General features: G+C 43.1%; 1 protein-coding gene across 1 annotated transcript in view; it reads right to left on the minus strand.

Moving 5' to 3' along the window:
- Window positions 1-5,408: 5,408 nt before the first annotated feature.
- Window positions 5,409-20,000, minus strand: part of epha8 (eph receptor A8) — a gene marked incomplete at both ends in the record, with an annotated part of 48,758 nt that continues 34,166 nt past the window's right edge. Inside the window, 14 exons of the mRNA XM_083667448.1 lie at window positions 5,409-5,523; window positions 5,706-5,864; window positions 6,821-7,011; window positions 7,152-7,301; window positions 7,401-7,610; window positions 7,904-7,965; window positions 8,068-8,253; window positions 8,836-8,961; window positions 9,274-9,341; window positions 10,347-10,443; window positions 11,334-11,496; window positions 12,053-12,177; window positions 12,515-12,937; window positions 13,130-13,285. Coding sequence (XP_083523574.1) covers window positions 5,409-5,523; window positions 5,706-5,864; window positions 6,821-7,011; window positions 7,152-7,301; window positions 7,401-7,610; window positions 7,904-7,965; window positions 8,068-8,253; window positions 8,836-8,961; window positions 9,274-9,341; window positions 10,347-10,443; window positions 11,334-11,496; window positions 12,053-12,177; window positions 12,515-12,937; window positions 13,130-13,285 — 2,231 coding nt within the window. The remainder of the gene's footprint in view (window positions 5,524-5,705; window positions 5,865-6,820; window positions 7,012-7,151; window positions 7,302-7,400; window positions 7,611-7,903; window positions 7,966-8,067; window positions 8,254-8,835; window positions 8,962-9,273; window positions 9,342-10,346; window positions 10,444-11,333; window positions 11,497-12,052; window positions 12,178-12,514; window positions 12,938-13,129; window positions 13,286-20,000) is intronic.

The following is a 20,000-nucleotide window of genomic DNA, read 5'->3' on the forward strand; positions in this document are numbered from 1 at the left end:
ATATACTGTGACAAAAACAACACATTATGGTATCAAAGTAATCAAATTGTGTATGATGCTTTGTCTTTTGATTTAATTTGCTCTGTAAGTGGCTATTGAGCTGAGACGGAGACGCTTGTTCCTCTTGTAATGTGATTTATTCATAATGTATCACGTTGGTATTTTGTTTGATAAGAAACATGGTCAATAAACATGGACAACAAATGAAAAGATAAATAACGAGGTAAACCAAGGTGAATGCTGTCTTGTGCCTTGTACTTCTTGTGTGATATTGACAAGATATTGACAATTGCCATTTAAAACATTATATAGCAGCATTATCTAGCTTTTGTTTTGCTTTAAACTTATCAAAGCAATTTAGTCACCCAGTGGCCTAACTGATAAAGGACCCAGTCATGCAAGATGTGCCTGAGAAACAATAATAAAAAATATAAAACGCTAACACCATTTGTCTTATACAGTATATTAACAAATAAAGAGGGTTTTGGTCCATGGAATCGCTGTCCTCTCATGGATGTCATAAATAGAGGTTTGAAAATGCTGTATTTTTTGGTAGCATCTCATCAATTTAGCATATGGAGACTTAGGTCATTTAATGCCAATTAAATGCCAATTGGTTTTACCAGGTAACGTAGAGAGGTCGCTGTCCCCACCACACATCCTCACCACTGGTGTCCCCCAGGGCGCCGTCCTAGGGCGCTTATTGTTCTCTCTGTATACCAAATCTCTTGGCTCTGTCATTTCCTTACATGGTTTCTCTTACCACTGCTCTGCTGATAACGCTCAACTCTTTCTCCCTTTACCCCCCTCTGACACACAGGTGGCAACACGTGTCTCTGCATGTCTCGCAGACATCTCCGCCTGGATGTCTGCTCACAACCTCAAGGTCCATCTTGACGAGATGGTGGTGTTCTTCCTTCCTGGTAATGCCTGCCCTCTCCAAGACTTCTCCATCACGGCTGAGAATTCCACTGTGTCCCCCTCCCAGACAGCCTGGAATCTTGGGGTGATCAAGTAGCTACTTGTTTTTTTCTTTTCCCTAGCACTTTGACTGCTGGGGGCACCTGTTCTTGTCAAAGGTTAAACTTACGATGACGGTGATGCATAGTTGATTCACTTACTTTAGACAAATGTACTTACTGTAAGTCACTTTGGATAAAAGCGTCTCCTAAATGACTAAAATGAAAATGTAAATGTAATGGGTACCTTATTCCATATAAGGTCAAAGCTGTTCCACTACCAGAGAAAACAATGTCTAGCAGGAGAGAATGTGATAATAATTGTAACGTCAATATGACTTAATGTGATATATTCCACACAAACATTTGAGTGATTGGACATGAACAGCGGGTCTGTCTGTTATCATAGAACAAATATTTACACAGCAATAAGTATTCATTTCATGACACACATATTGTTTTTGATGTATACGTACACCCTAGAATTTAATGGCTTGTTTACTGAGACTATAATGAATGTGTAGTGACAAAGTGCCTAGTGTCAACAGAAACTTTCTGTGTACCGAACATGATGTTGAAACAATGCTGCGAGGACCTTGCAGTTCTAAAATTGATAATAAAAACCTTTTTTTTTATTATTCTTTTTTTTATCCACCCTCCCCCTATAACTTCGAATGACATCGCAAGGTAACCCTGATGTAACCTCATCTACATACCCAGGACCCAGATAGACAATCCAAAGGACTCAACGCTATGTACACACAAAAGTTTCTGTATTCGTATTTACATTTAAATGTATATATGTACACTTACACTGTCAGGCTCTGTGTACCTCATGAATAATATATGCCTTATTCAGAAACAATACCATTAAGTCGTGAATGCATAATATAATAGTGGTGCATGTACAGTAACTTGTGTTTGAGAGATGCAATAGGAGGATGTTATAGTGTTGATACCAGGTGGAAGTTGCCCACACAGGTGTCAAACCAGCTGACCCCTCAACATCCTGAACTGTCCACCACATAAAAACTCACCATAAGATCGGTGTCTAGGAGAAAACGTCTGTACCGCTCTGACAGTGAGTCATGGTGTTGTTTACCATGCAAAAATAGAGTACATAAATGGAATAGTTAAAAAGTAAAAAACTTCTTGAAGAGGTGACGGAGACAGGAGAAACTCAGGCTGAAGCTTTGTAGGGCTTTAAAAGTACACATAAGCCTGTAATTGTGTGTTGTGTGTGTGTGTTGTTGTTTATATCCCTGGCCCCCATTTTCCTGTATATAGTGAAGTTTTAGGTACTCTATCATTTTGTGTCTGTGAATAACCTGCTTGCCTCAAGTCAATCTTCAGGTATCTGCTGCAGCCAATTAATACAGCCACAATCAAACCCTGCCACAACACAGCCTGATACTGTCAAAATGAGCCAGCTGACAATACACTCCCTTGTGGCTGGCTCTGTCTTGCCTGTGCAGATTGTTTATTGTATACCATGCATTGACAACATCACTTTACATGGCAAGCTATATTTAGAGTTGCATTGTTTCAAGGTTGTTCACAAAGACTTCATTATAACGGTGGTGAAATTTACATGAAATGCCCAATCTTGTTAATGACTCAGCATTGTTGCTTCATTGTCATCAAGGCGAACTTTACAATAAGTACTTGAGCATTTTAATGAATCTGTATTGTTGCCTGTTTCTTTGTGACGAGGACCTGGCGACAGGCGATAACAAACACCAAACAGACTCCAGTCATGACCGGCTCTGCGTCGCTCCAACAAGTCAACCAGGGGACATTCTAGAACATTAGGAGTTCATGGTCGTAACAAAGCCAGTCCTCCAGAGAGGTTTTAAACAGGAGATATTCAGCATTAATACAATCTCCATGCGGCTCTCAGAGAAGTCAACCAGGGGGCATTCTAGAACCCTCATGGCCATGATGAGTGGGAGGGGCTCAGCGTCGTCATGGGGATAGGCCTGAGGCAGATAATTGGGTGTGGGACTCAGCGGCAACAAGGCACACGCCCTTAGTAACGAGATTAATGATGTTCTGTTCGGTCTGGTTTCACCAAGGAGCGGATTATCTCCAAACAGCTCTCAATAAGGTGAAGGAAAGGACAATTACTTAGACACACTGATCAATCAGCCTGATTCATTCTGCATTTGAAATTAAGTCTCAGGGCTCATTCAGAGATCATCCCTACAGAAAAATACGCAGTGACAAAGAGTTAAGCAGTTAAAGTCCATTGTTTTCTACTTGAGACGGTTTGCCCCCCCAGAGAGTGGGTTTTGGCGCCAGCAGGCTCAGTAGAGATAAAAGCTCAAATGTACCCTTGTACTAGGCAGTTCAGGTTGAGGACAATACTCTGACTGCTTGAGAAGGTAGTGCTGATTTCATTACATCAAAGACTTCATTATAAGTAAAGCTATTTAAGAATTCATATAGTATAACTATGTACTGTATGCCCTGTGATAAAGCTCTCTGCAAAGTGTGTCAGCTTGAAAACAATTTACTCTGACTGCTTGACCAGGTGACTGTCTTCAGAGCCATACCATTGTAGAATTGTAACATTGTGCAGCATCTTCTGTAAGATATGCAACCGATCAAACAGATTCTGTTCTATTGGGCAAACCCCATTGTACTGATTTAAAGCTCAGTTATGACAGATCTGCATTCAGGTGGTGTGTTCAGAATCTCAACACTGTGTAACATTTTGCAACATCCCAGGCAAGACAGGTCAGTTCTTATGTTAAACCTTTTTTTATTCATTCTCAGTGTCTGGACTCTGGCAGTGTCTGGACTCTCAGCACTGGATGGTGCATACAGTGTATATTGCTGTTTCAGTCACACACAAACAATTGTTCCTTTATTGTGTTTCTGTGGACAGTTTGCACATTAATGATTTAACAGGAGAAACAAGAATGATCCATTAGTTGTCTTTTGGTGTTTAATTTTCTGAAAGCAAATGAAAGTAATTTCAGGTGTAGGTGAATAAATCCACATGTTTCCAGTGACTGTATGTATACATTGTAAATTCATTCATCAAACAAAACATACCTTTATAAAATATGGATTCTCTGTTTAGGTCCAGTGTTTTCGAAAGCATCCCAAGAGAAATGTCACCATAGTAGTACAATGTCACCATAGTAGTACAATGTCACCATAGTAGTACAATGCATATTCAGGGGATAGCATGAGGTTCTTCTCTAATAAAAAGAGACATCAACCATCTACATAAGAAATCCTACAGAAGTGCACAAGAATAAACCATTCTTTTGATTGCACGGGGGAACTACAGTAGGACTGTTGATTATGTTGTTTTCAGGGTATTTAGATCAAAAAAACATTCTACAGACATGACTTTTCCTTTTCCTTCTCATAACCACAGAGGCAAAACAGTGACAAATCACAATAGGTCATAGGTAACACTTTATCTTACAGTCTACGTACCTTATTTTACTATTTACCTACTATTTACAAAGAAATTATGTGGTAACGCTGTTTATTTGTGGTACTTACTTACTTAAGATAGTTCCACAAAATGGTTACTGGTACCGAATGGTAGTACAGTAGTACGTAAGAAACTAACATGTAAGTAGCATGTAATTGTTATGTAATAAGATTTTTACCATGTATTTTCTAAGTAAATACCAGGGAAAATAGCAGACTGTAAAATGAAGTGTAACTGAGTCATACATCTTTTCAAAATACAGTAGTTGTGCGTTACGCGGCTTTACACCGGAAGAAATGGCTGTGAGACTCCTCCAGGGTCATTCAACAATGTGTGCCGGTTGTTGTCTTTAATAGCCAGGGGGCGACACTGGTCCTCTCCTCTCTGGGGCAGACTTGGCATCTCAGGTGAGTCGACTCTGTTGATGGTACTCCAATGTAAGGTTCTTCATGAGTCCTGTCCAGTGGCCTCTTCTGCTCACTCATGCCTGTGTTGGGGTCTGCTTCCACAGGCCTCTAGGTCTAGGAGAGGGTGTATTCTATAGGAACACAGCTCACTGCTCCCTTCCTTATCAGTCTGTACTGAGACTATGCCATTAGCCAGCTCCATTACATCATACACTTCTGATAAATTTATATTCATAAAATCTCTCTTTGTATACAACAAAATTAAAATAGTTTGTGGAGATTAAGGCAGTCCATCCATTTACAAACAAGACATATAACTCATAAAACTTATTGGAATAGGAAAAGAAAAGCTTGAATTGTCCCATGGACTTATTACCTATGTACTTTTGCTGTACTTGAGTCCTTTCATATCTATCCTCTTGAAGATGAATCTCTTGAAGAAAAAGTCTTTAAGAAGTTCACACATTTCACCGCAACACATCTCTTATAGTTCTCTGACAGTCATAGATCTATTCCCATGAAATTCCACTGGGCCTCAAAAGCCTGGGGCTGGATTTTACAGAAGGCCTGAGATGCCTGGGGCTGGAGTTATACATGCACTGAGGGCACGCTCCTGTTGAGCACCTGCACCCTCATCAGCTGCACGCTGGTCATTATCTTCTTCTGGTGGCCCATCAGCGTTACCCCAAGCCTATGGATGTCTCTGTAGAAGACATATGCACCAAAGCATCACAGCTCAGTGTGTCACAAACACATCACTCATACAGCATTTGTCAGACATTGGATGGGCAAACATCATCATAGCTATATTATACCCCTGTATAAATAAAGTTTAAATAAAATAAATAAAAAATCATCACCACCATCATCACCACCACCACTCACCCTTGGTTCATGCCTATGACATGTCCCAGGGTCAGGTAACCCCCTGCAGTGAAGTGGTCCTTATAGCGCCCCATCTTGATGGTGTCCAGCCACTCATCTACTGAATTACAGCTACTGAAGTCTGGAATAGCTCTATCCATGAGAGGAGGAGTGTTTAACCTGGCAGAGAGAGACAGACAGAGAGACAGAGGGAGGGGGGAGAGGGGAGAGAGAGAGAGAGAGAGACGGGGGACAGAAAAAGATAGAGAGAGAGCGAGTGATGGTGAGAGAGTGGAGTTTGAGAGCGAAGAGGAGAAAAAAAAAGGAGAGTGGGGAAAAAAGAGGCTTTGAAATGCACTAGCAGCTGAGGCAGAAAATCAATAGCAGTTAAAATGATAGAGAAGGGGTGACGGCTCTGATTGCAGGATGGCTGGTTTGGGTAGATTAATACAGGGAGAAATCCTTAACACCCTTAACACTCCTGCTCTTCCCCCCCCTTTCTCCTCTCTCCATCCCTCCATCCCCCTGCCTCCCCCACGACATGCACCAGTAACTCTATGGGACCAAGGATCTGAACGGAGCAATTTACACAGGTCCAACCTGAGCCTCAGCCTCTCCTTTCTCAGCTCTCAGATTCACCATGGATCAATGTCAATATCACAGCCAGGCTTTTATTTAACACAGAGCGCGTCTATCAGAGATGAGCTTATTGGAAAACAAACAAGGCTGTTCACTCGCTCTCTTAAGGCAAGTCTTCTCCCCTGTGTCAGCCAGACAACTTTGAGGGGAACTTTGGGCTGTAACTTTATCCCAGTGCTAGTGTTTGACAGGTGAAGGATGAGAGTTGATTTGTACAGACTTGGTCTGGAAGATGGTTACTTAGAGACCTGACCACTGAGCCTGACATATTGCCCTAGTGATGGTTAGGGTTAACCCTAACTCACTCGGATTGCCTAGGTGATTTTTATATATAACTGTATATGAACGTATAACCTTGGTGAGACCAGGCTTTCCGAACTAGGAAATCTACATACTGGACCTTTAAGGATGAAGATAATAAGATCAACTTCTTTCCATTGTGATCCTCCACAATTAATATTTCTATTAGCTGTTCTATTGCCTAGCTGCCCACTAACCTGCACAACGTATCCATGTTCTTTAGGTTTTCTGGGTTCCGGATCAGCTTATCGAGAACTGTGACGATCTGACAGAACCGAGGTCTCTCGTTCCGGTCTTTTTGCCAGCAGTCCAGCATGAGTGTATGTAGAGCACCAGGACAACCCATAGGAGCAGGCAGCCTGTAGCCCTCTTCTACAGACTTTATCACCTACAACACACACACACACACACACACACACACACACACACACGGATTGTTATGGAATACAGAGCATGTTCTCTCTGGCCTCTATCAGTGAATGAATGCATGTTTGTTCTATCTGCTCTACATCTGTGCTCCACACTCACGTCTCTGTTGGTCAGGTTCCAGTATGGCCGCTCCCCGTATGACATCACCTCCCACATGACCACACCGTAGCTCCACACATCACTTGATGACGAGAACTTCCTGTAGGCGATGGCCTCCGGTGCTGTCCAGCGAATCGGGATCTTACCACCCTATAGGACCGCAGGCAGAACCACATACAGTTGAGTCAAGAGAGTGTGTGTGTGTGTGTGTGTGTGTGTGTGCGTATGCATGTGCTTGCGTAAACTCACACTGGTGGTATATGCTGCATCTGGGTCGTCCTCCAGTACTCTAGACAGGCCAAAATCAGACACCTTACAGACCAGGTTGCTGTTGACCAGGATGTTGCGTGCTGCCAGATCTCTGTGGATGTAACCCAGGTCTGCCAGGTAGGTCATGCCAGCAGCGATGCCACGCAACACGCCCACCAACTGTATTATAGTGAACTGACCATCGTGTCTCTGAGGAGGTCAGGGAAGAGGGGAAGAAAATGAGAGAAAGAGGAGGAAATGAAGGAAGGAAGAGAATAGGAAAGGCACAGAGGAGAAGAGGAGGGGAGGAGGGGAGGGAGAGAGTTAGAAGCAGCTGTGGGCATATTGATTGAGATTTCTGTCTGTTACCACGTGTTTCATAACAAGTACACAAGAACACGCATGAGAAAGAAAGAAAGATAGAAAGAAAGAAGAAGATGGGGGACTAGAGGGACGAGGGAAGTAAACAGAGATGGAAACAGAGATATTGAAAAGCAACACACCCTTAGGAAAGAATCCAAAGATCCATTCTCCATATACTCTGTAATGATCATAACGGGTTTACCTGCCAAGAGATGGAAGTGTGGGAAAGACAATATATACCGTAGGAGTTAATTGCATACAAATAAATCAAATCTGAGTATAATCCAATAGAATGGCAGCTTACTCCGTGTGACCACTCCCTCCAGGTGAATGACATTAGGGTGATCAAACTGGGCCATGATTGATGCCTCAGCCAAGAAGTCCCGTCTCTGCTTGTCACTGTATCCTGCCTTCAGTGTCTTCAGAGCAATAGGGATGTCCCTCTTCCCTGGCAGTCGCATCCGGCCATAACACACCTCCCCAAACTCCCCTAAAACACACACACACACACACACACACACACACACACACACACACACACACACACACACACACACACACACACACACATATATATGCACAGGTAATTCATGTTTTGGGGAATTAGGAAAATAAGTATTGATTAATCGATTGATTTGAAATATAACATATAACTATTTGCAAATCTACTCAAATCAATCTCTTGTTCTCCATGTTCAGAAATAAATACAGTATGACATGTCATTAAATGTATGCCCAAACACTCTCCGTCTGTCTTGAACTTACATCATTTCAAAGGTCATCTCTAACACCTGTGATTGTAAACCCTCCATGTTAGTGTGTCCTGCTGTGCCAGGATGTCAGTATTCCCTTTCTAGTGCTTTGATTGACAGCCCCATGTGATGCTCTGATTCCACTGTTCCATCCCTCTCTGCTGCACACCATAGCCTTCACCCTCACCAATGATTTTAGTTTACCTCAGCCAATGATTTTAGTTTACCTCAGCCAATGGTTTGTGTGTGTGTGTGTGTGTGTGTGTGTGTGTGTGTGTGTGTGTGTGTGTGTGTGTGTGTGTGTGTTTTCACGGTTCTACCTGAGCCAATAATTTTCTCTATTTTGATCCTGGAAGCTTCAATTTCTCGGGCGAACTCATGGACTGCCTGGCAGGGGTCCTCGTACGTGTGTGGGTCGATGTAGAACCTCGCGTCAGGGAACGACACTAAAATAAACAACATTAGCATCTGGTCACATATCTCAGAATGAAAACAATATCCCATCTGAGCCCCTATCATTGGAGAACAGAAAGACAGGTGAGTGTGAGTGTGTGTGTGTGTGTGTGTGTGTGTGTGTGTGTGTGTGTGTGTGTGTGTGTGTGTGTGTGTGTGTGTGTGTGTGTGTGTGTGTGTGTGTGTGTGTGGACACTGAACCGGAGAAGAATTGTGTGCTCTAAGGATGAATTTTATTCCCACGGAATAGAAAAATATGATAGGAATACTAGAATACCATACTAATAATGCTAATACAAACATACCATGTCCATTCTGATAATGCATCTTCTCCTCATCAGAGTTCTGAAAGGCCTTGCTGTAGCCGCAGTGTCTGTGCAACACAAACAGAAATGAATATGAGTATCTGTAGGACAATAGTAAGAATACAATATGAGGATATCTCCTGTTTCAATATTCAATATTTCATAGCCTTCTCTACTGCATACTATTTTGCGCATCATGACATTTAAAACTCTTCGGTTACAGCAAAGCAGTTAATTAACTCGAACACAAGTTTTAATCATCCAAGGATGTAGAGATATTTAAGTCTTTCAGAATAGTTTAGAGCCACACGGGGATACGCGTCTCACTGTTTTTCTCTCTCCTCCTCTTTCCTCAGACTTGCAGTGAACTGGTTGAAAAAAGTTAACATGCATAGTTGGAATTAATTAAACTCATTGAAATTAATTATTCGCCGCAGTCTTATAGAGATGTAAGTTGTCAACAAAGGGGAGCAGAGAGGATAAGTGAGAACGTTTGCGTTGTTAGCCCACGGACACAAATCAACATAATTGAATTCCCTGTTGGGGGGGGGGCGGGGGGGGGGGGGGGAATGTTAGCTGGGTCGAAAATTACCTATAGAAGGCAGAGACTTGAGGAGAGGACATGAGTTTACTCAGCAAACAGATGCTTCAGTCTACACTCAGAACTGCTCTCTGCTAATTAACACCATTTCTGCATCAACGGTAGACAGATAATCTTCTTGGTCTCCTGCGTAATGAACACACAGGACAGTATCCCGGTGCTATGGGACTCTGGGACACCATATAGGACACACCACAGGAATAGTTAGCATTAAATGCTATATATTGGTGTTAAAGGTACATGTGAAGATGGTACTTACTGTAGCAAAGGAAGATCGCAAAGCTCTAAATCAAAGGGGACGTACTCACACTCTATAGATCAATTCTAGTTTAACACTTTACTTGATCCTTTGTAATCTACAGTACTGTAGCCTATGTGCTGCCCTGGCGTAACAGATCATACTGTAAACAATCATGACAGCAGGCACTATGACCCAGCAGAGAGAGGTGGTGTTTAGAAAGGGTTTCCTTGCCGTTTCCTGCAAATGATGAGGGCGAGGAAGGTGATGAGGCCTGAGACTAGAGCCATGCAGATCCAGGTGATGGTCATGGTGTCATACCGCAGAGGAACTGGAGGGAAAGGACACAGATAATGAGTGTGTGTGTGTGTGTGTGCGTGTGCGTGTGCGTGTGCATGCGTCCTTGCGTGCGTCCTTGCGTGCGTGCGTGCGTGCGTGCGTGTGCGCGCGTGTGTGTGTGATCTAGACTACACACAGAATGTGTACCACAGGTACATCTCCCTTTTGACAACTCTTTCATGTTGAGATCCATTGAATCATATATGAATTCGTACACACGCGCATGCACACACACACACACACACACCACACACACACACACACACACACACACACACACACACACACACACACAGTTCCGACTCTGAGGTGTGAGAGAGTGAGAGATTGTGTCTGTATTCAGCGCTGTTTGAGGCAGGGATCAGCCTCAGCTTCCCCGACAGGGGTGACCCTCCCACAAAGCCCAGACTGATAGCACAGAGGGATGGTCTGAGGGCCTTTCTGGCCTTACTGACACTCATGCCTCTTTAAACCAGCACCATACTGTGCAGTCTGGGCTATCTCAGACCACCTTTCTCCTCTCTGTGTATCAGGTTTTTACCAGAGCCCTGGTAAAAACAGACTGCTTTTATGCTGGACTCTATTCCCCTGCATTGAAAGGCATGGTAGCTGCCAAAAGATGGCTCTTGAGTTTGCCAAACCTGAGGGCCATAAATAACAAATGACTGATTCAAAATATACCATATTATGTAACATCAATTTCACAGTCCTGAGTTGAAGATCACCACCAGCCTATCAAACATTATGTTCTGAGTGCTTACTGTACATGTTGGGCTTTGACATAGTCATGACAAGGCCCTATCTTTAACACCAAATGTTACTGTGTTTCAACTGCATGACCCTGTATACACACAATCAAGTCTCTCTCTTTCTTTCTCTCACCTGCTTTCCCGGTCTGGATCTCAACGTTCTGGCTGAAGCGTCCGCAGCCTGCCGAGGTTCTGGCCCGCACCTGGAAGATGTACCTGGTACCTGGCTTCAGACCAGACACACGGGCACTGGTGCCCTTCGCCTTCAGGGTGGAGTAACTCTGCAGCTCCTTATCCTGAGAAGACAGGGTGGGGGGGGCGGGGGGAATCATCATCATCAGCAACAACAGCGGAACCCGCAGCAGAAACAACTGGTGGATCCAACCTGCCACTGCAAGCAACATATTTAGTGCTGGCTATGCCACAACCTTTGCTGCTCTTTTTGAGATGTCAAGTAATCAGAAAGAGAGGAACACACACACACACACACACACACACACACACACACACACACACACAAACACACACTTAAAGCAGTGATGCAGTGCTGACTTATCCACTCTAAATCCCCCGGGCAGCACTAACCCCATGAGCTTGCTCAGATTAACACATCAACACAACAGCCGCACTAATCCTTCAGTATTCTCCAGACTATCCCATGTCCATGACCCCCACCCTACATACACACAGTGTGTGTTTGCTAACTCTCCTGTGAGCCTCTGATCACTCTTACCCTGTTAGCTGTAAAATGTTTTAGAGCAATATGGTATTTTTCTGGGCCAGTGTTTGTTTAGACCATCACATGTCACAGTGTTCATGTCATGCTTCCATGGGGCAGTATGGGTAGAGCACCTTCTCGTAGTATTTGATGTCGTACTCCAGGATGACCCCGTTGGGCTGGTCTGGTTCGTGCCACAGCAGAGTGACACTGTTCTGACTGGCGTTCTCCTGGCGAATCGCTAACACCTGGGAGGGGGCTGCACAGGAAACAGGAAGTACACCCCTGTCAATACAAGATGGGCCCAATTCCAAATGGACCCCTGGCTCCTATCCACTGGACAGTTTCAGGATTGGATAGATGTAAGCCAATTAGACTGCAGGGAAGCTTACCAAGTTGCTTACACCTCTCTGATCCTGTCAAATCTGTGCCTTAGAGGAAACAAGGGCTCAGGGGTTGTATTGGGATTGAGAACCTATGTGTGACCTTATGGCTGGACACATCTATCACACTGTTATACATTGTTTAAACAGGGTTTATAAAGGGTTTATAAGCGAGTTATAGATCCATACAGGTGTTGTTCAGCAGTCCCCTACCTGCCTGGTTCGTGGTGATGTTGACAGAGGTGTAGGGCAGTGGCTCGTTGCTCAGGTGTGTCACCGCGTTCATCGCTAGGATACGGAACGTGTAGTTGGCATGGGCAACCAGGTTGAGAACCGTCACCAAAGGGTCAGTAAGACCACTCTGCCGGGGAACGAACCGGACCGGAACCACACCTGAGCGTTCTACTGTCCCTCCTCCCCCAACCCCAGTGCTCCCCCCTGTTGCCACCCCTCCGGTTGTTCCTCCTGGGGGTGATGAGCAGTCCTCACACTGCCCCCCCTCCCAGGTGCACTTCTGACAGAGCACGCTGTACAGCAGGTCACTGCGACTCCCAGACTCCACCGGTCGACCCCACTCCAGACTCACCGATGTCCCGTTAACGGACGAGATCACGTTTACAGGAGCAGATGGGGGTCCTGGGGAGAGGAGAGAGGAGAGAGGAGAGAGGAGAGAGGAGAGAGGAGATAAGAAGATAGGGAGAGATATAAATAGTGAGGCATTTATGGCTTTTCAGAGTCCCTCAATTTGAAGTGTAGAATTGTGCATGTGTGTGTGTGTGTGTGTGTGTGTGCGCATGTGTGTGTGTGCGTGTGTGTGTATATACTTACGTGTACAGGGGGCAGAAGGGGGATCAGTGGGGGCTCTGTAGTAGTTGGAGTCACAAGGGCAGGTCAGGGCAGCTCTGGTCTCAGAGTGGCTATGGAGAGGACATTTACCACACAAACCATCCCCTGCAGCTGGCTTGTAGAAACCCATCTCACAGGCTGGGAGAGGAGAGAGGGGAGAGAGAGGGTTGGGGTAAAAGGTTTGGGAGGGGGAGGGAGGCAGCTATTAACATGAGCAAACTTTGAAAGTATCAGTGTTGTTCCCATTAGTTTTTAGGGCACCCCACCCGCAAAAGAGTAAATTTATAATTGGGAACCCGTATACACACAAAGGCTGGGTTGAAAAGGGAAAAGAAAGTTAGATCTTCACACACTAACACATTTGGGCTGAGGATGCTGTGCACTGCTGATACTCCCAGTGGGAACATCATAAACTAGACCATGTTTCAACCTTATTCAGCTCCCCTCTGATACATATTCACTTTCAACTCGGCACTGATAAATAATACAGGGAGCCTTGATAAATATATTCTCTTTCGAGTGCTCTAATAGGGTGCTAACATGGTAAATGGGGCAGGGTAAACCGATCTTTTACGATGTGTATCTTTCACACCAGGCAACAGCATTGATTGCTCTTAATTCCATAGATGACAACACATGGTTCCCTGATGGTTCGAGGCCGGTGAAATCGTTGTTTTGTCCAGGTTTGGTGAAAAGAAAGGAAGAAAAGACTCCGTTTACTGCTGCAAGCACCATCAAACCAGACGTTAAAACAAAATATGTTGTTGACAATGTTGTTGTTTATACCCCTTCATACCTGATTTTCAATGGATGTCAACATGAAAGAGTTATCAAATGGGAGATGTACCTGTACATGCTGTGTGTAGTCTAGATCACACACACACACACACACACACACACACATACACACACACACACACACATATATACACACATATATACACACACATATATACACACACATATATACACACACACACACACACACACACACACACACACACACACACACACACACACACACACACACAGACTCGCTGTCTGGATCACAACCGGATTAACAGACGGGGGGTGATAGCACACCTCTCTCTTAGTACCTGAGTCCCCCTGGGAACTAGAAACTATTTCTATTTGCAATATTTATCCCAGACTGTTTTCTCTCCTCCTTTTTATCCAGTTAATCCCTCCATCCCTTGATGTTTTTTGTGAAGCTCCTGAGTTGAAAAGCAGGTCACGATAAACATCGGAACAGCTCGCTCATCAAGGCGAGAGGCGGTTGGTGCTTTGAAGTCTCTGACAGATTCACCAGGAGCAACACACACTCAGCAACACACATAGATGTTGATAACGCAACACACACAACACACACACACACACACACACACACACACACACACACACACACACACACACACACACACACACACACTCTGTGAATGGAGGGTAGGTGGCGAGGTACCCATAATTTTTTTTTTTTTTTTAAAAAGCATTGCGTTGAGAACTGTCAAATTTGCATTTGTGGATCTGTTTACATTTGTTTACAGAATTTTGCCACTAACTTTCTGCTTGTACCATGCGAAACTGATCCACAAATTAGCTATCTTCACTGCAATCAAAGATGTTTGCAGATTTTTTTTTCCAGCCAATCAGGTAACGCTGTTTGATGACATTGTGTGATGACATCATGTCTTGTTTTCTTGTTAGCCTTTCTGTTGTGTTCCATAAAAAACATTGCATTGTTGATTTGTATCTGTACGTGATTGGACATGTAGGGTTAGGGACATTTACGGTCACAATGACAATGGTCACAGGTGTAAGTAATTTATAAAAAAAAATGTTTACAACACTGTTAAGAAACCTGCTATTTGGTCATTTTTTAGAGCTCCCATGGCTGTACTCTGGAGTGATTGAAGTAAGACCACTTTTTTCCAAATTGCACATTTTCATGTTCATCATGACCAATTGTGGTCCCAGTCTCCTCCGGTCACATCAAGCTTTCCCGTTGTCACAAACTGCTATACAAGAAGCACTGCATTGTAGAACACTGCATATCAAACCTCTTTTAATTATGACAAAACAGAGTTGGGGTAATGCTGCTACACTTGTTAACACAGCCTACAGCCTAATAAAAATAACATGTACAGTAACAATGGACTGCAAGCCCAGTTTCCCCATGTTAGCAGCCACCAAAAAAAAAAGAGTGAAATAATTGAACATGGAAACTAACAGGAAAATTATAGTATAAGCAAGCTGTAGTCTGACTGACGCAGGATAGCAGGTTTCCCCCCCCTCCCCTCCAAGTGTTGCGGCGTGGTAGCAAGCGAACTGCCATTTAAAAAGGATAACTATGTAGAAATCATTACATGTTCTTACAGAAGACCAAAATGTTCCTGGGAGAGGAACCCTCCATCCAAACTGTCTTTAACTGAAATGATGCCACTGGATGTAGGGGCGCATGATGCGCTTATAGTAATGATGTATGTAATGATGAGAAGAACTCTCAAAACAAAACAAAACATGTTCCCGCGGCTTTGTGTCTTCAGTAACCTCGAGCATAGTTTGGACAAACTGGAGTGTGTTTAAGTAAATGTCCATGCCAAATGACTCTGAGGGTTCCATGGGGTCAATGATTGCTCTCAGCTGTTCCATTTGCTGGTAAGTCAGTGGGCTGTCGTGTACTGGAACAGTCACCCCAGAGTGGGGGTCTTCTGGATGACCACTCTCCTCCCAGTCAATGAGCGGAATGTGCAACTCCTGAAAGAAAAAATAAATCCCCTAATTGTAAAAGCCTTAATAATGATTGTTCCATCAATGGTTTTTTTCTGTGCAAGAGTGTTTTAAGTTGTTGTTGTACTATGTATTTATAGATTGATTTAGTGATTATTGGTAAGCCATAAACCAATGTTTCATAGTAAGAAATAATCATTTGTTCATTAACTTAATCACATGCTAACTTACAAAACAATGTGCAACTATTGCTCAATCTCACATTAGATTCCAATTTTCTCTTGGAGCATTTTTGGTTTGAAATCCTAGAAATGAATTGACACTAAACTAATTGTACATTCCAACTTACCTTTAATTGTGCACACTTTTGCCTGCAATACAACTCCCATTCTCCCAACGCCCACACACTGACAACATCAGACATGCTCCGTTTTCAACACCAAGTCTGCTTGTACTCTAGAAAAAAAAAAGGAAAAACATTTCCTCATGATTATCTGCACTCTGCACCAAGACATTCGGTTTTGCTTTCCTATAACATTTCTTTTAAAAAAAAAGTGCCACTTTCAGCTCCACCAAAAAAGCACATATTGTAGAATCACACCTGAGTGGAAACCCATAATGCTGAACAGACTCGTTGAAGAAGGCCAGTGTGATGCCTGAAGCAGTTCCCAGGTACATTATCTACATGAAAACCAAAAAAGACATGAACACACCATTGCAACACTAAGCTCACCAAATACTTTCATTGCTAACATTCTTTGTTACTCTTTACTTTAAATAATTATAGGACAAACCACCCTCATTGCAGTACTCTGCACTGACTAGCAGTTCCAATTCGAATGCCTACTACGGCTGATACACATCTGCTCCATCGCAACCATGGCCTCTATATGGTGGTGTGTATTTCACTTACAGAATGAAACTGACATGTACAGATGCCCACCAGATGCCCTCCTTTTAATATACACTCACAACCTCAACGTCTCGTACAAACACTGCATGAAAGGAAGGTTTACCGATGACATAGAAGATGAGGCTCAGAAACTGCACAACAGTGGTTAGGAGCACCTCCTTCAAATCCAACAAACTAAAGTAGACCTACGGTCTCCACATTTGCCTCAGGTCAACCCAGCAAAACAGCTAGTCATCAATAGAAGGTGGAGAAGCTTAGCTATTTGTCTGGGAACCTTGGAGGACTGGGGCTCCACGTCATCTAGAACACAAATGTTTCAACAGAGGACCTATAGAGGCTGTGGCATCTAACTCACAAGACTGAAATGTACTGAATGACTCAACAGCTGACAGAATGTAGAACCTAGGCTATAGTCTACACATGGATAACACATTGCTTTTCAGTCATAGACATGTGTGAATAATTGTGGACATTGATTGCTTACCTTTCATGAAAAGCCATCAATTACACCAAAGATAACCACGTTGTACCTGTTTATAAAAGAAAATGCTTAGCCATATAGATTTGTATTCAAATTAAGTGGTCACGCTTTCATTACACAGGGTTGTTATTGCTACATGATTGATAATGCATTTGTTGCAAGGACTGGACACCACTATGGTGCCATCCTGCAAGACACAGATAGACCGCACAAGAGCAAATTGCATAGCAATGACAAAATAAAGGTCTGCATATCATTTCAATATTACCTACCTGATAGGTTTCTGGTTGATGTTGATATGTACCAGATACTTGGGACAGGGTACAGATGCCCAGGACGGCTACAAGTCAATTGCATAGAACCATCATCAAACTTTAGCGTTACCGAGTTATAGCATCAGTCCCTAGATAATCTTTAACATACAGTATATAATAGTCAACTTATCTTGAATTATTTTTTGTAGTACATGTCATGCGAACTAGCTATGCATTTAATTTAAATTAAATTAAATAATTTAAGTAGCTACCTAACTTTACCTGTAGTGTAGTTGCTTTCCAGCTGGAAGGCTTCGGAAAAATGTCCATTCGCGTTGAAAGAATAAACACTCAGTTGAAACTCATCTACTGTTGGGAGATCAGCACAACCTAACTTTTTTCCCATAAAACTCAATGATCTAAATAAACTGACAAATACTGTGCATAGTTGATGGAACACAACAGAAAGGCTAACAAGAAAACAAGGCTTGATGTCATCAAACAGTGATTTATGTGATTGTCTGGAAAAAGAAATCTGCAAAGATCTTTGATTGCATTGGAGATAGCTAACTCCGCTAAGGTCCAACATTTGTGGATTAGTTTTGCATGGTACAAGTGGAAAGGTAGTGCCAAAATTCTGCAAACAAATGTAAACAGATCCACAGACGTAATGTGATCCGCAAATGCAGATTTGACAGTTCGAACGTTTTATTTTATTATATATATTATTATATTATAACTTTGAAAATATGTTTGCTGCTTTCTGCTTTTGTTTTTATTCACACGTCATGATGTTTGTTTAAACATTTTAGAGCATTTACTCACATTTATTCACTTTTTTACAAATACAAATCAAGAGGTGTTTGTTTGTGGATAGTGCATTCTATTTGTGCTTTGTGTTTTTTTGTTTATGGATCATGGTACACATTTGTGAATTGTACTCGATTGATGTGTTTACGATAATATTGGCAGTAATCCATCTCCATAAGGTAACCACTGATAACCTTTCTGCCCTGACGCACTCGCCTGGCACTCTGAATAGGGGGAGGAAATTAGAGAGAGTGAAAAGAAAAGGTAGAGAGAGCAGAGACAGATATAGGTGTGTCCTCCTAAAGGAACACTGTAAGTGAGTGTACGTGTGTGTGTGTGTGTGTGTGTGTGTGTGTGTGTGTGTGTGTGTGGTGTGTGTGTGTGTGTGTGTGTGTGTGTGTGTGTGTGTGTGTGTGTGTGTGTGTGTGTGTGTGTGTGTGTGTGTGTGTGTGTGTGCACTTGTGTGTGTGTTGTCTGCCGTGTCAGTGTCTGTCAGTGCACTGCTCCCGCTGCAGGTGTATTTGCATTACAATGAATCTTAATAGCCGTGTGCTGCATTGTGTGCTGACCTTGATTTATTCCCTGTATAAGTGGGTAAATAAACAGAGTGAAAAAAAGAGGAGTTGGGAAAGCAAATCATTCTCTCACACACGTGAGGAGACTGATGGAGAAACGGGAGAGGAGGAGAGCAGGGTCATATAGTAAGTGCAACCTCTTTTACCGGCAAAAGGTCATATTTTGCTTACACGGCCTGGCTCTGAACTTGGATAATCTATGGTTGTGCAAATATATGACCATATATGGTTCTTCTTGAGTTATGACAATGACAAACATGCAACAGATGATTCCTCATGAATTCTCATATGACTACTGAGTTTTGACATTGACAAGCGGGTCCAACTGTCTGAGTGGTTGTGTCTTTGACAAGCGGGTCCAACTGTCTGAGTGGTTGTGTCTGTAAGATCATGTGTCTAGAAATGGGCCACTCCTGGTCTAAACCGCCCCACTCCTGTACATGTCTAGATAGACCAGGTCTGTCCCTCTATCTCTACAGCAGCAGTCACACCTACTATGACGCTCTGCTTTAGCATGTTCACAATACTGCACTACCTCCTAGTGTTCAGCAGCAACTCCAACACAACACAGCCTAGTCTCAAACAAAGTGTCTCCCTTTTAGTTTAGATAAGCCTGGTTCACTCAATTACTGTGTCTAGGTACTGTAGACTCTGAGCTGGATGAGTCTTGTCAGGGGTATGGATTTAAGGGGAAGAGAGGATGGATGGATGGATGGATGGATGGATGGATGGTTGGTTGGAAGGATGGAAGGATGGATGGATGCATGGTTGGAAGGATGGATGGATGGATGGATGGAATTGTTTTCTCTCAGTAAGGGAAACCAGAGGACAACGAGAGCTGCTGTGACCAGTTCATTAAGACACTCGCATCTCAGTCACACAGTACATTCATTTACCTACAAACAGCCTTGAAAGAGATTCTAAAGGAATAACATTGGAAAGGGACCTATAGAATATGACCACATGATGTTGTATTGAGGTCCCTATGGCTGAGGATGTCCTCTGAAGGTGGTGCGCTCCCATAACCTGGTTTACTTACTCTTTATAACCTCTCACTGACACTTCTAGCCTAGAGACTTGAGAAACATGCTGT

Source organism: Argentina silus (assembly GCF_951799395.1).
Source record: "Argentina silus genome assembly, chromosome: 4".
NCBI classification, from domain to species: domain Eukaryota; kingdom Metazoa; phylum Chordata; class Actinopteri; order Argentiniformes; family Argentinidae; genus Argentina; species Argentina silus.